Genomic DNA, 17,024 nt, shown 5'->3' on the forward strand with positions numbered 1-17,024 from the left:
GAAAAAACGACTATGTATAGTAAGGCGTTTTAACCCGAAAAAAACGACTATGTTTAGTAAGGCGTTTTTAGCCGAAAAAAACCCGAACATGTATAGTAAGGCGTTTTAACCCGAAAAAACCGACCCTGTATATTAAGCCGTTTTTAGCCGAAAAAAACGACCATGTATAGTAATATGGTTATAGCCGGAAAAAAAAAATGTATAGAAAGGCCTTTTTGGCCGAAAAAAAAAAGACCATGTATAGTAAGGCGTTTTTAGCCGAAAAAAACGACCATGTATAGTAAGGCGTTTCTGGCCGAAAAAAAACGACCATGTATAGTAAGGTGTTTTTAGCCGAAAAAAACCCGGCCATTTATACTAAGGCGTTTTTAGCCGAAAAAAACCCGGCCATGTATAGTAAGGCGTTTTTAGCCGAAAAAAAACGACCATGTATAGTAAGGCGTTTTTAGCCCAAAAAAACGACCATGTTATGTATAGTAAGGCGTATTTGGCCGAAAAAACGACCATGTATACTAGGGCGTTATTAGCCGAAAAAAAACGACCATGTGTAGTAAGGCGTTTTTAGCCGAAAAAAATGACCATGTATAGTAAGGTGTTTTTAGCCGAAAAAAAAAAGACCATGTATAGTGAGGCGTTTTTAGCTGAAAAAAACGACCATGTATAGAAAGGCCTTTTTGGCCGATAAAAAAAGACCATGTATAGTAAGGCGTTTTTAGCCGAAAAAAACATAGATGTATAGTAAGGCGTTTCTGGCCGAAAAAAAACAATCATGTATAGTAAGGCGTTTTTAGACGAAAAAAAACGACCATGTATCGTAAGGCGTTTTTAGCCAAAAAAACGACCATGTATAGTAAGCCGTTTTTAGCCGAAAAAAACCGACAATGTATAGTAAGGCGTTTTTAGCCCAAAAAAAAGACCATGTATAGTAAGGCGTTTCTGGCCGAAAAAAAAAGACCATGTATAAGAGTAAGGCGTTTTTAGCCGAAAAAAACGACCATGTATAGTAAGGCGTTTTCACCCGAAAAAAACGACCATGTATAGTAAGGCGTATTTAGCAGGAAAAAAAACGGCCATGTATAGTAAGGCGTTTTTAGCCGAAAAAAAAACGACCATGTATAGTAAGGTGTTTTTAGCCGAAAAAAACCGACCATGTATAGTAAGCGTTTTTGGCCGGAAAAAAAAAGACCATGTACAGTAAGGTGTTTTTAGTCGGAAAAAAAGACCATGTATAGTAATGCATTTTTAGCCGAAAAAAAACGGCAATGTATAGTAAGGCGTTTTTAGCCGAAGAAAACGACCATGTACAGTAAGGCCTTTTTAGCTGAAAAAAAACGACCATGTATAGTAAGGCGTTTTAACCCGAACAAAACGACCATGTAGAGGAAGGCGTTTTTAGCCGAAAAAAACGACCATGTATAGTGAGGCATTTCTGGCCGAAAAAAAACGACCGTGTAGAAACGCCTTACTATACATGGTCGTTTTTAACCAAAACAAACGACCATGTATAGTAAGGCGGCCTTACTATACATGGTCGTTTTTTTCATCTAAAAACGGCTTACTAGACATGGTCGTTTTTTTTCCGTCTAAAAACGCCTTACTATACAGTACATGGTCGTTTTTTTTCGGCTAAAAACGCCTTACTATACATGGTCGTTTTTTTCTAGTTAAAACGCCTTACAGAAGTTGGTCGTTTTTTTTTCGGCTAAAAACACCTTTCTATATATGGTCGTTTTTTTCGGCTAAAAATGCCTTACTATACATGGTCGTTTTTTTCTAGTTAAAACGCCTTACTATACATGGTCGTTTTTTTTCCGGCTAAAAACGTCTTACTATTCATGGTCCTTTTTTTCAGCTAAAAACGCCTGCCTATTTATGGTCCTTTTTTTCGTCTAAAAACGCCTTACTATACATGGTCGGATTTTTTTTCGGCTAAAAACACCTTACTGCACATGGTCTTTTTTTCGGTTAAAAACGCCTTTCTGTACATGGTTGTTTTTTGCGGCTAAAAACGCGTTACTATACATCACTGGTGTCAAACTCATTTCACATGGTGGGCCACATACGGCCTCGGTAGATGTCAAGTGGGCCGGATCATTAAAATGATACCATACTTTGCTATATACAACCAAAAGAATATGTCTTTCCTTTGTTTTGGTATTAAGAAGCACAAGAACATTTGGAAAATGTTGAAATTTAATGAACGTATCTTTTACAAAACATTTCATGAAGCACCTTACATTTCCTTCGACAAATGTACAATTTATTTTATCATTCACATATATGCATTGCAACTGATCCCACTGATTGTACAAACTTTAACAAGTAATTGGTCTTGAAAAATATAGTAATGCACTTTATGATTAAACAAGATTTATAAAGAAAGGAAGTTTTAAACCATTTACACGTGCATATAAAATCTAAATGTAATCCCTGCCTACACCTTACAAACTAAGGAGAGTGCTATTAAATGTGTAAATGTGAGAGTGCTATTGATAGCGTCTGCTGTCATGGGTCTGTCTCAGTGACGGACTGAGGCTGCTGTTGTCTTCTCTGGTCAAAGCAGTGTCCCCTAGCGGATACTCAATGAATTGCACCTTAATTGTGTGTAATCAATGAATTGTGTGTGTGTGTGTCTGTGATGAATGGAATTCCGCATCGGTGTGCAATTGTAAAACAAGGATGGGTGTTGAAAAAATAAATCTGAAACTGCATTTAAGGGTGGCTCAATACTGGCTGGCCATATACGGGCCGCAGTTGTAAATTGATTTCTGGCCCAAATACTTCACTCCACAACTGGCCCTCATCTGGTTTGCCAGAGTCAAGCCAGTGCCTCCTTTGCCACTCCTGGGCCGTGTTCGGCCCACATGCATTATGCCAGTGCCGACTCAAGGCCAGCTGTTCCAGCTTCATGCCGAATCCGGGCCAGATGCCTTTGCTGACTGGGTCAAATGTAAAATATCTCAATCAAGGTTGGGAAACAATAGTTTAGTGTAAACATCTGACAGGACAATGAGCCAACACAAAAGCCGGAGAGAGCAATGAGTGTGTTAAATTAAGGTACCTAACCTTAGGGGACAGCAGGGGGCGGTATTGCCACAAATGCAAGTCCCTGAGGACTGCAGCTCTGCACCACAGCGAATCCAGTCCACAATTTGAATGTGGCAGAAGAGCACGAGTTTGCAGGCGGAGGGGCGGGTCTTCAGTTGACTCCCATTCTCAACGTGCTGCTTATGGCGGGTCGAGTCACGTCGAGCCCTGCCATTGGCCCACGCCAGCAGGCCCTTCCTGTCCCTGACTCGAAGCAGCAGACGTGACACCCGGATCCACTGAGCCCTCCTTGACAGTCGGCGCGATGTTCACGTACAGAGGGGTGTCGATGAGCTGCTTCAGGCGAGTTTCAGAGTGCTGATGGGAAAGGAGGGCATGGTCACCATGGTGACAGGGTTGAGGACAGTCTGGCCCACAAGCTGCGAGTGGTGGGCTACTACGGTCTGTTTGCCCATGATGGCGGCACCAGGTGGGGGTGGGTTAGCAGCGCCGTTGACGTGGCCCAACGTGTGCGCAATGTGGCTGATCAACGCGGGCTGTGTGACAGCCACTGGCTGAGGGTACAGGGCAGGGAGGTGGGGGCTCAGGTGGGCCACCGGGTGCACGGTAATGTGGCCGATGGGCGGCTGCCCCGGCGCCAGCTGGGCGATGTGTTTCGGCCCACCTGCCTGGATGACATGGTTGACCGCTTGGATGACGGACGGGTGTGAGGCAGATGCGTGGGCGATGACGGTTGGGTGTAAAGTGGGCTGGCCAGCGGCGGGGGCCGCGCCGGGGACAGGGAGCTTGGCCGGCGGCTGCAGCGCCGACACCTGATGGGCGATGAAGGAGCGTGTGGGGGCGGTCACAGTCAAGGAGAGGGCGGCGGTGGCGGGCGTCAGGTGGAGGTTCTCGCTTTTGTGGGCCTGAGGGGCAGCGGGCAACTCGCTTGGAGGTCGCGCCATCACTTCTTCGTCCTCATCGTCCTCGTCCATCACCTCTTCGCCTTCTGCAAGCACACACAAACGTCACTTGACCACCTGGTCAACATACACCGGAGTCAACCTACATACACCAAATAGAGAAACACTAAACAATATTTAGTATGCTGAGAATGACTGCATGTATTAGGGCTGAATCATTTGGAAAAATCATCTCACAGGAATTTGTTTTCCTTACTTTTTGCCATTTTATATGCAATTTTTTTTTCCAAGGTCCACTTCCCAAATAACACTCATCAGCAATCAATTTGTCTGTATGACAAGAAACAATATCAGATTTATTTAACATCTTTTGGTTTTATGGTTTACTCTTAGGCTAAAATAAGGGCATGTGAAACATGAATTACATAATTAAAATGAATTAAGTAAATTCCTTTCTATTACATTCTCATTCAAGTCAAGTACAACTTTATTGTCAAATGTGCTGTATGTGTAAACAGCATAGATGAAATTTCCTCCCTCTTAAACAGACAACAAGAGGAGCCGCTGCGGGTGCCCGCGCCGCATTCTCGTCCACATCTAATGTCTAGCGGGCACCTATGTATTTTTTCGCCATACTGTAACTACAACTACTTCCTGTTTTCATTTCTAAGAATCATGGGAAATGTGTAGTCCTCCTAACCTGATGCTGCAGTCAGACCGCACGCAAGATGATCATTTCTGGCCACGAGATGTTACTTACAATGGGGGGGACAATATTATTGCAGTCTGTGTGACCGAAAGGTAAACTCAAAGTTAAATTCCTTACTATTTACTTTCACATTCATGTTCGCATTCTCATCAGCATCAAATTGCTAGCAGGCGTCCATGTTGCCATCATACAAGAACTAGAACTATTTCCTGCTGCCTTGACTAAGAATCATGGGAAATATCGTCCTACTAGCCTAATGCTGCAGTCAGACCCAACGCAAGATGAGCGTTTCTGGCATGTTTCCAATGTTACAATGTGACACCAACGCGAGGTCAATGACACAGCCAACTTCCAAGAGCTGGCGTGGCAGAGCAAAACTAGGTTGCATACTGGTGAGTGTGGTTTTGTTTTTTTACAGCAATTGAACTGTCAACCAAGACAGCATTTCTAAGTCAAGTCATAATAACCGCCGGTCACCAGACTAGTGAGGCTCAAACTTATTTTTCATCAATTGGAGAATTCCCTCCTCTTTTCCACTTGAAGCAACCCCTGCAGAGTTGCACGGTGAACTTTTAAAAGCAAGTTGAGACACGCGGCGCTAGTCTATGTATCGGGTCAGGCCTGAACCTAGCATAGTTGTGCTAAAGCTATCAAATTAACATATGGGACAATTAGAATAATTTATTGAACACTTAACTCATTCACTCCCAAAGACGTTTTTAAACGTCTTTTCAGACTTGGTCTAGAATTGGCTGGTACTGAATTAACAGCAAAAAATAAAAAATAAAATAAAATTTAAAAAAAGAACCCGGTGCCTCTTATGTAGGAAACGTTTTCAAAAAAGACCCATTGATACTGTGCCAAATAATATGGTGCTACTAGAGTACAGAGTATGCAGACTACTTAGAGTAGTAACTTTGTCAAAATAAACAATAATTGGTTAGTGAACAGTAACCGGGGGGTGAGGTTGTAATACACTTTAATGCAAAAGAATTTTATCCGATTCATCGATGCAATAGTCTAAAAATATATGATAGTGATAGCCCTCAATAGTATACCAATATCTGCACCACAGTCATGATAATATGATCATTGATTTCGCACGATCTGTATTGAATTTGAGGATCACCTCCCCCAGGATGCGTGAAGACATCAAAATGACGGCGCAAGCCCACATGAGTGCCTCAAGAGTAGCAATTGTTTTCGGTCCCGTAGCAATGACTGCTTCCGAGCGCTATTTTGTGCCCACCTGAGGCAGTGGAAGTGGAAGCTTGATCCTCCTCGGGCTGCGCCGTCTGCCGCAGCACGCGCTCAATCTCCACCACGTCCATCCACTGGCTCAGCTCGTTCTTCAGCTCCTGCAAGTGCTGCTGCGTGGCGATCTTCTCGCGGGCCAGGCGCTCCATGTCGTGCTCATACTCCTTCTCTTTGCGCTTCAGCGTCTGCCGGGCACACAAACTCATGAGGGCCCGTGGAACAATACACTTACTGCCTTTTGTAAATTAAAAAAATAAATAAATCAAACATCCACCCATTTTCCATAAATTGCTTATTCTCACGAGAGATCATTTGTTTGCAGAAATTGCACGCCCTCTTATAACCGAATACGTGGATGTGTTCAGACTCAACCAATCCCCATTTGTGTTTGCTTTTTAACAGAAGCCTGAAGGGTTTGTGCCAACACTGACGGCTTTTTGGAACTGTCGGTAAGTCCTCCTACTTTGACGGAAGGCCCCGGTTCCATTTCAAGAAAAACAAAACATGACGTGTCTGGATGGCGTTCTTTTTGAGATGAGTAGTGTTGTGGATGGATCAAACATCTTTTGCTATGATGGCCAAAAGGTTCAACAACCTTCAACGAAGAAACTGTGTGTAGACTTTATAGTTTATGTACTTTGAAGCATTTGATTTTAGATTCTTTGATGTTTTTAAACTTGTGTGCTGCTGTAAAAAACTGGGATTTCACAGATGTGGGACTAATAAAAGTTTTTTTTCCTTGAATGTCACTCGGCACACAACCAATCCTGACCTGTTAAGTGAAATAAAACGTGTGTGTGTCTGTGACGTGTCGCGATATGATTGTCAGTAAGCAGACAACTTCTGGTTCCATTGTAACTGCGGGTGTGGACCCTGCCAACCAAGTATACTATTTACTAAAGAAATAAGCCACTAAAACAACTGTCATAAAATAAAATGTCGGGAAACCGATGCAAAAGGAATTTGTTTGATCCTGCGAGTAATTCGTTTTGTTATGAAGCACAGTTTTGGTTTGAGGGCACGTTAGGCAAGATGAGGCGGGGCGGGAGAAGGAAAGTGGGCGGTGCTTCCAGGCACTGACTCGATGACCCAGTTTCCCCCCCTGAGCTGCAGGTCAGTTGACACACAACTCAGCACTCTTCCTAAATCAAACATCAAAACTGGCTGAGAAAAGAGCAGTAACTGTGTGACACGCATGAATATTGTACAGTTATTTTGGAAAATCTAAATCCATGTGCACAGGGAGGGAGTACGCAGAGTGATATCGAGTCCAATGAGCATTTCCTGATCGGGCGGACTTCCTGCTTGTGCTCACTCGACACGGCTGTGTGCGCACGTCAGCCTAAAATGCATGCGCCCCGTCCCCGCGTGTTTGTGTGTTTAAAGGGCACGTTTCGTCAGGCAGCGCACGCACAACACATGACTACATGAGAAAAAAGGCGGGCACCTGTCCCTTATCTTCATCCTGGATTAGTGGCCTCCCGCCCCGTGGGAGAAACATTGCAGCCCAACCACAAAGCTTCAAAGACCTTCGAATCACAACTACAAATTCAACGATAGTTTACTTCATGAAAGACGAGGTGGCATACAAATGCTGAGCTCCAGTCAGTCATGGAAAAAATTTGAGCTCAGTAAGCACGAAGCAAACGTTTGGCATTTTCCTTCACTTTTTTGTGCACGTTTTGGAAAAGCACACACCACACTTACATTCACCAAACTTGAGGCATAATAATAAACATGTTAAATCAACACCGCTCTAACAGTGCCATTCAAAACTGAGCATTAGTTCATATAAAGGATTTTTTTTTTTAACAGTGCTTTGATATATATGATCAGAACACGCAAAACGGATTTTCAGCTGGTCTTCCTCACAAAGTTCAAAGACATGCACGATTGGTTCATTTCCGTCTAAATTGTCCATACGTGCGGATGTTGTCTTGTATTATTTTGTCATTTTTTTGTTAACTTTTCTTTTGATGGCGGCGCGGACACCCGCAGCGGCTCCTCTTATTTTATGTTGAGAGGGAAAAAATTTCATACACATACAGCGCATTTGACAATAAAGTTGTATTCAATGTCTGTGTGAATGGTTGCTTGCCTCACTCTGTGACTGACTGTCGCAATATGTGACGGTGGCCCCGCCTCTGGCCCCAAGTCAGTGGCTCCAGCTCATCCATGACACTTATGAGGACAAGTGCACTCACTAATATGAGGACATGATGTGATGTGAGAAGCCTTCCTTTCCAACTAGCACCCAATGACAGACAGCATCCCTTGTCATCATTGGTTGTCAAGGAAACAGCTCCAAGGTTCCCTCGGCAACCGAGACCATTCACAGCGTTGAATACGCAAGGTATTTCTCAACTGACGTCTAGTCCATCACAATATACAATGAGGGAAAGACTTAAAACAATGACTGCCACGGCGACGCACCTCCTCGCGTCTCCTCAAACAAACTATGAGTCAAGGAGATCGAAAAAAGAGGGCAAGGTGCTGCGCAAACACAGTGACCTCACAGAGCTGCTGTGCGTCCGTGTGTGTGTGTGCGCGCGCACGTGGCGGAGACAACAAATGCGCCCGTCCACGTAGAAACAAACCCTTGAAACCTGAGAAGCCACTCCAAGGCAGATGGCCCCCACATGGCGTCCCGCTAATCGTGTCGACATCGACATCGGGTTCCAAGCACCTTTAGTTTACCAACACATGACTGACACCACCTCTGCCCCCCCCCTGCACCCCCCCCTGCACCCCCCCCCCCCCACTTCCCACAAACACAATTCCTGAGAGATAAGACCTAACCAACTTTGTTTACGTGGTAATCTAGATCAGGGCAGGAATCGGCCGCGCCGAGCATGTGGGTGTGTGTCAGGCAAACACTGGTCAAGCTGGCTGTCACAAGGGAGGAGTGGAAAAAAACAAAAGCGCGGCGCACATGGCCTGACAGAGGGGGGAGGGGGGAGGGGCGGGCAGTGTACACCCTGACTCACTTGTGCAGCAGTTGAGGACAAGCTGTACTGCACCATCTTAAAGGGCCAGCAGCGTGCGAGCGAGGCCACGTTGCGAACACGCCGCTAAAGCCGGATCTCGGGCCGGTGGTCTTGTGACTGCGTGCTGAGACTCATCTGGCCGCGCCTTCCAGCTGGAAGGGGGCACTTCGTGTGGTGCCCGACAGCTCACAAGTGAACCTTTGTGTGGAGAAAATCACCTTTTTGTTCTTTGACAATGGAAATAAAAAGTGGACACACCCGTATTTAAATGTTTTCAAAATTATTTTTGTGACCCCGCCCCCCCCCCTCCTCTGCCTCTAAAAAATGTGCTCACGAAAAATATATATACACATCTATAAATCTATTGACATATTTTCAAGAGGGGAAGTAAGGGAAGTAAAATTATACAACTCAGATGAAGTGGTTGCACAAGTGTGGACTCTGGGTCGAAAAAAAAAAATCTCCCAACACGTCAGACAGTACATTATGGTCTAACAAAACCAAGGATGAACTTTATGGCTATAAAACCAAAAAGGTATGTTGGGCAAAAACAACCCTGCTCATCACTGAAAGCGCACCAAACGCACAGTTAAGCATGACGGTGGCAGGACAATTGCTTTGGGGCTGTTTTTGATCAGCTGGAACTGGGGCCTCTGTCAATTAGGAACAATTCCAGAGAGCAGTCAGTGTTGGCAGGAAACCTTCAGAACCGTTTTGATATCGACTGGATTAAAATGTGGTCGTTGATAATCCAGATTTTACCCAGTTTCCACCAAACCTGACAATCCAGTGGCGATATAGTAGACAGTTCAACTGTTGCGTAATTTGTTTTTGTTTTTTTAACTTACTTTTGACCTTCTATTCATCACTACTCAGTTCTAGGCTCAAATCCAGCCTTACTTCCGGGTCGCCCTCCCAAGTAGTCTGTCTACCCCCCCCCCCCCAAAAAAATCTACATTTTAGGTCAATTGGTAATGACTGTACATTGACTGAAGGTTCTGAATGTGAAAGTGGATGTTTGTAAATGTTCCCCGCCACACACGAGCAACCAGTCCAGAATCTGGCGCCTCAAACTGCGAGTACTCCCGAGTCATGTCTGCTGCAGCGCTGGGCGGAGGAGCAGCACAGGCGGGTGACGTCAGGCGGCTCGAGCTAGCCATGTGCTCGCTGCTCATGTGGCCTTAAAAGCTCAGCGAGGCCCGCAAGGGAGGGGCGGGGCATGTGGGAGGACTCGTACTGCATTAGAGATTAGTTTTCAGCTCCGACGGGGGCCGCCTATACGGTTTTCTTGCTCCGCGCACAGCCTTTGTTACATGGCCGACATTCAGAAAAGACAAGAGGGACGGATGTTGACCGCAGCTGCCGATTGACTCGCAACGAGTCGGTTCACATGGCATGAAAGAAAAGCTCATTTGGGACCATCGATGTAAAAAACATTGGTCTGAAAATCCTTTCCTCATAGATGAGCTGAAGCACTGCAGAATTCAGTTGACTGCTCACACTTGTTCTTGCCTTGGACGTCGACTACAAGATGTTGAGTAACTCGCAAGAGCATGAAGAATGACGCGTAAATTAATTAAAAATACATGTCAAGCACATGACTGACTTGCCCTGAAGATATTTAAAATGAAAGTAAAAAAAAAGCCTCCTCTCATTGGTTAATGGGCAACAGCATAAATGTTCAACTTGAAGCCAATCTTTGCCGAACCTCACCTGTGCTCCCTTTTGGGAGTTGGAAATTTCCGCCACAGTTAATGTGCATTTACACTTACATCAGCTTCATCATTGTAATTGCTGTAGGAAGGTTACGACAACCATTCAGACGTCTCTGGCAAAACAACATGATTATTTGTATAAAAGGACTTCTCTGCGGGTCAAGCTCCACCATTGGCAGCGGGATTGGGTAAAAAGCTCTGCACTCACCCTGGCCTACTTTCCCTCTGTATTATTGACAGTCAGACTGCAACTATTCAGCATCGAGCGTTACCGGCTTCTTCGAAAGACGATTATTTTCCACAAGCCCTCAAGAAGCCACATTATTCTGTAGTAAGTATGGGAACAGCTTGTGGACTGAAACATTTCAACTGCCTGAAGACAAGAGAGCTGAATGGTGCTAGTGGTGTGTGTGTGTGGGTGGGGGGGTTAAGAAAATGAAGAACGCGTATCTCAGTTTGAAGCTGGAACGCAACAGGCATGTGTAAACACCCTAATTGCATGTAAACAATACAACAATACATTTACACTACAAATATTATTATATAAATAACGTTTAATTGCCGCAGGCTGACTCTTCCACTTAAATAAGGCATACGTAATGATCAACACACCTCTAATTTGAAAATATTTAGACGATAATTATCTAAGCTTTTCCTGTAGATGGAAGACGCCTGATTCGATCTGACGCTGCCCTGACACATACCGGAATAGCGCCATTTCAGCAAAAAAAAAAAAAACTGTCGTTTTATCGTTTTATGTTGAGAGGGAAGAAATTTCATCCAGCACATTTGACAATAAAGTTGTATTCAATTCAAATTCAATTCAATCTGTGCAATACAATGCCAGTCTACTATATTTAACAAGAGTGCAGGCAGACTTTTTGATAAAGTGTCTCGCTAGATTGCACCGGTGTAATTAAGTGTCCAGTGAGTTGAATTTGAAGCGCAATTTGGAAATAAACATGACAGAATATTTTTTTTTTAAATAGTTCGGGACCATTTACAGACTAGTAACAATGTTGTGATGTTTTTTTTAGTAATGGCGAGCGTCAACACACCTGTACTAATTTAAAAAAAAAAAAAAAAAAAAAAGTTGAGCCCTTTACAGCTCAAGTCAGACCTCAACTTTTGAACCAGTTTCTGAATTTGGTGTGGCGCAATAAATCGCATGTGATCCGGACAGGCCTCGGTCACTTCCTACTTCTCCGGGAACCATTTCCAGATGTTTTGAATCATTTTGGGATTCAGATTATGTATTCTTGTTGGACAGACGCTCTTTGAGATTGTGTGCTGTGCAAAGAAGAGTGACATCGTGGCGGAAGTATTATAGGGTAAGGTGTGTCATGTACACAAGGTGCTAAACCTTTGAGCGGCGGACAGTAAATCTAGCAGGAAAGAGGACACGCGTCGTCTTTTATGTTAAATGTTGTGTAAAGTGCTTTGGTTTAGCTGCTGCTGTTATATGCTCTCGTGGGTGAGTGTACAGTAGTGGTACTGACCTCTTGAGCAGGTTAAATTATAACATGCACATCATCATGTCAGTCAATTTAAATCCAGCACAGAAAGAGATTGTTTTTTATTTTTATCTTGTATGCAATTCCATGGTCATTTGAAAGATGCGGGCATTCGAAATCGTCTTTCAACACAAAGGCACGACGGCAGCCCAATGTTGTCACATTGTGTATTCCATACACAAGCTATGCTATAATGCCTTTGAGTTCAGAAAAAGCTCATTAGTGAAACAATCGACCGCCATTAGGCATTTCAAACGCAGTCACAACGGGATCGGAATCAAGTGTCAGCCTGCATTCCTACCTGGATGTATCTCAGAGCACTTCTCAGCACACTTAAATTGGAGGTTTTCTTTTCATCGATGTTGGGGATGTTCTTTTTCAGGGTCTCAAAGCACTCCTTCAAGTGGGCTCGTCTGATGGACACACACACAAACACAAACACACACACACACACACACACATTTGAAACAGCCCGCTCGTGCACTTTTTTTGGCGCGTCCACATTGTGCAATAACACGGGAGAAATAAAAGGGAGCATTTTTGAGGCGGCGCTTGAACCCACCGGTTTTTCTCGAGCTTGTTATGCACTTCTCTGGTACCTGCCCTGTCGGGAGCACACACCAGAACACATTCAGGTTTTGACATTCCAACACGAGGAGGCTGATTTGAGAACCGCGTGTCAGGATGCATTCCTGACGATACACAAACAAGTTGAAGGTCAATTTGATCGCCTTACCCTCCGGGTCGTTTCTTTTGGTCAAGTAGTCGCCCGTCATCAGGAGGACTCGCCCGACTGCTGGGGCCGTTGACCAAGGGGGTTGGCTGTAGGGTCTGGGGGTGCACTGCAGGCGGATGGGGGGGTGAGACGATGGAACCTGGATAGCGCTGAAGGAGCTGTTGGGGAGTCTGCTGCTGTTGTGTGTGAGTGCTGTTGGTTTGAGCGAGGAGCTGCGTCGGGTGATGTTGATGGTTCTGCGGGGGCAGTTTGTGGTTCGGGTCATGCGGTTGGGGTTGGGGGGAACGCGGCGGAGCTACGACACCTTGTTCCTGAGGGGAAGGAGGCTCCCTTTTGGGGGAGGCTACAGGGGGAGCGGCGGGGTGGGAGAGCAAGGCCACAGGGAGAGAAGGGGAGCCGGCGGGGTTGGGTTTGACAACCGGGATGGGGATGACTGCGATGGGCATGGAGGGGCGAGGCAGGGACGGCGGGATGGAGGCCGGGGGCCGCTCAGTGATAAGCTCCTCTGCTTTAAAAACATTGTTGATGTGGCCTCTGCAGTTGTACTTGTTCACGTCAGCGAGTCTTTGCTCTGTCAGCAGATCCAGCCGCAGCTTCTCTTTCAGTTCATCCTCTGCGGACAACATCCAACACAAGACTTCCCATCACATACGTTACGTCGCAACATTTAATTGAACACCTCTAAAAGTGTACCAACGCCTCACTCATGGATCGACTGCAGAAACCTATCCGACTATCCCTTTTCAGTTGAGATTGGAACCCGTGACTGTACAGCAAACACAGTTCAGCCGCCTCCTGGAATCCTTGAACACAATTACTACCCACTGGACCTACACAATACCATTAGCCATAATCGCATTATTTTGCCAACGCAAAGCACTTAGGTGAAAATGAAAGTCCATACTGAAGCTGCAGGTAAATTGATGAGTTAAGCTGGTGTGATTAATAATGTTGGACAGGGAAGTAATTTTTACAGTTAAAAATCAGGTGACTGAATTGATGAATTGATCTGTAGTGGCTACCATGCTTCAATGAGCAGTGTTGTGTCAGGTGTATGTATTGAAGCCACAATAATAAGCACAACACTGCACAACTGGAACACACACACACACACACACACTCGCACGCGCTCGTGTGGCATGTGTGCACACGCAGTGTTTCCGCATGCAAAGATTGAACTTTTGAATATTAAATGCAGCACTCTCCAATTCTACGCAAGTCACCGGTGACGTATAGATCTTGATGAAAAGGTCTTGTTGCTATGGCATCCGTGATGTCATTCATGGAACATGGTGACTAAAAGTCACATTCAGACCCCCACATCCATTCGCACTTTTACATCTGGTTAAAGACAAAAATGAAATCAGCGAACGTAAAAATGTCCTTTGTATGGTAAGAAGTCCATTCTGAGTGCTGCGCAGTCGAAAGAAGTCTGATGGCAGATGTTTCTACAGGCTACAAACTAAGAGTGGCACCACTTGAAGGCATTCAGAAACAAGGGCTATTACATAACTGCAGCACATAGCAAAACTGGCCTAGTTGTCTACATGCAGTGACCTGCTGCACAGCAGCTAGGAGCAACAACAGCAGCAGGAGGAGCAGCAAGACATCGAACCAAATTGAGCAATGCGGGGAGGAGCCACGTGGAAGAAGTTACGCACTCACTCCAAGGCGATTCGAAAAACTGTAAACATCTCCAACAGGCAACACCAGTGTTTCAGAAAACGTATTCAATCACGGCACATGCTTCACACCAAACAAATCTCACCGCATAGCTCCAAACTGAAATGTCACAAATGAATAAAATAATCGATGGCCTCAGGCCAAAGCCAGTGACGTTTATTGATTTAATTCTCCGATGCCACAGTTTGGCAAAACATTTCTTCACCATGTGTTTTTACTATTGGCCGATTCACGTGTATTCCTGTTAAATAAATATTGAACAATGTCAAGTTTCGAAAATGTTTTTCTCTCTTTGACGATGCAAAGTTAATGGTTGAGCAAACCAGCCAGTTTGGGGGTCCCCTGAAAGGTGACGATTTTGGAGGTACAGGTATGAGGATTCCAGGGCATCAAGAAAACAACATGTTTGTTGAGCCATGAACATTGCAAGAGTGCAAACTATTATCAACACTAAAGATTGGTCAGTCAGGAACTTGTAAAAACAACATACCCATGTGAGGAATGATAAATAAAAAAGATTTTTTTGGGGTGGGGGGTGAATTTGGACATGGGTTCCTGGTCAACAGTGCCGATCTTTAAGACAACGATTTACAGTGACTAGTGAAACAAATTACCGGTAAATGCTCTTTCACTTGATGGTAGAAGGGACAGTTAACTCAGATCCACTTTTTGCCACTTATACAACAGAAATATTGCTTTGTGTGCACCAATGTGTTCTTTTTAATTTATTATTATTTTGTTGTTACAAGCTTGAGTTGTGAGCTTTTAAACGCCTAATTCAAAAAGGTACCACTGTACATACGTTTGGCGATTTGGCTCAGTTGGTATGGCATTTTTTTCCAACCATATCCCTTTAAAGGTTCGGGGCGGGCTAATGTGATAAACGGGCATCAAAACAAAGGAACTTTATTAGCGTATCATCACAACAAAAAAGTATCATTTCCACACATATCAAAAATAGATACAGTCTACTAGCTTTGCATGTAGCATCGCGTCTCCGTGCGGTAGTGAGGCATCTGCTGCTCATAAATAATCTTCGGGAGGGGTTGCCCGGCCCGCACGTGGTAAAATGGGCGTGTCCTGATGTACACGTCATCGTCAGACGGCGCCCTCGGGAGGCTATTTATATTTTCACTAAATACAAACAGTCAAAGGCTGCAGCCTGTGGCGCGCAGGCTGGTCTTAAAGCCCGCGCTGCACCACGCAGTCGACACCGCAGGGGGAAACCTGACAGGAAAACGTAATGTGAGCCACGCGACGTCGGGGTATTAAACAGTGACACCGCCCATTCACACGATCACCGCGACGGTGCGAAGAAACACCCAAGAGCTCCACATATTCGTAGACCTACACTCAGATATACTACCTGTGCAGAAACACAAAAACCTTTTTTTTAAGTGCACTCTAGTGCTATTCGGCATTCATGCGTCAGCGATGATTGCCAAGAGAGTGAATCGTCAAAACAAACTTGAAGGTATAACTCACGTGGTGGACCAAGTTAAACCAAAAAGAGGATATAAACGACTGTAAAAAGACAACTTCTTACCACGTGCTCTCTGTTGTTGCTGGGCTTGCAATTCCAAAAACCTGGCAGCTTCCAGAAGCGTTTCGATGCTCATTTCTGTCCGCTTGGAAAGATTCCCAGTCCAAAAGCAAACAAAGAAGCGATGGGGGTGATGTAAGCGAACGCGTAAGAAGTTGAAGGGTGAAAGCAAGCGAGATCGAGATACCCGCGCAATGGAGGGCAAGAGCGGGGTAACCGGAGTGGACACCCCCTTGAGTGCAAACTAGTGGCTAGAAGTTGCGAACAAGATGGCGCTCAAAGTAGTAGGAACAAATAAGGTTTGTGAATCACGCAGCGGCGAGTAACCGCCCACTCACCCCAACGCCACGGGGAGCCGTCAAAAACACGGAGCGAGAGCGCACTGGACGGGATTGATGGCGATGAAAAACATCCACAAACTATGAGCACGGAATGTCACACAAACCCAGAGTTAAGTACAATATTGCCTTTGCTTACATGCTCAGGAAAGACCTGGCACGTATTCTACAAAGATCTTCAAATAATGCTAACGAGCATGGCTTCTAGAATGTAACGCGACGATCTGTGAAAGTAAATTTTATATTAACAAAAATGTCAGGTACTTGCGAGTAAAAGTATTTTAGACATGCCAACGGGAGTTTCCCCACGTGCTCGACGAAGCTTTTCAATTCAAAAAATACTAACTGCCATATAGCTCGTGGGATGTCACGCAAAAGGCTTTGTAGCGACTATTTTTGTAAACGTTATTGTTGGAATTCCACCTCCTTTGACAAAATATTGCGAGAAGGCCGTCAAAAAGTTGTCAGAAACGTGTGTGCGTGTCACACTCAAGGATCTTCGCGTAACGTTTGAAGCTGTTCATGAAACTATGGTGACGTAATTGGCGCTTTGGCTGGTTCTATCGCGTCAAAATGCCTTCTTGTGTGATGT

The 17,024-nt window shown here is 44.8% G+C and overlaps 1 protein-coding gene across 1 annotated transcript; it reads right to left on the minus strand.

Moving 5' to 3' along the window:
- Positions 1-2,175: 2,175 nt before the first annotated feature.
- On the minus strand, positions 2,176-16,373 carry mnta (MAX network transcriptional repressor a). The gene is made up of 6 exons (XM_086125893.1): positions 16,098-16,373; positions 12,869-13,481; positions 12,695-12,736; positions 12,434-12,545; positions 5,909-6,101; positions 2,176-4,036 (listed from the first exon to the last, which is right to left on the minus strand). The coding sequence occupies exons 1-6, from the start codon at positions 16,168-16,170 to the stop codon at positions 3,387-3,389; spliced, it is 1,683 nt and encodes a 560-aa protein (XP_085982019.1). The 5' UTR covers positions 16,171-16,373; the 3' UTR covers positions 2,176-3,386.
- Between the last annotated feature and the right edge of the window lie 651 nt (positions 16,374-17,024).

Source organism: Hippocampus guttulatus, chromosome 12, assembly GCF_054856545.1.
Source record: "Hippocampus guttulatus isolate MCC_2025c chromosome 12, RoL_Hgut_1.0, whole genome shotgun sequence".
Lineage (NCBI taxonomy): Eukaryota > Metazoa > Chordata > Actinopteri > Syngnathiformes > Syngnathidae > Hippocampus > Hippocampus guttulatus.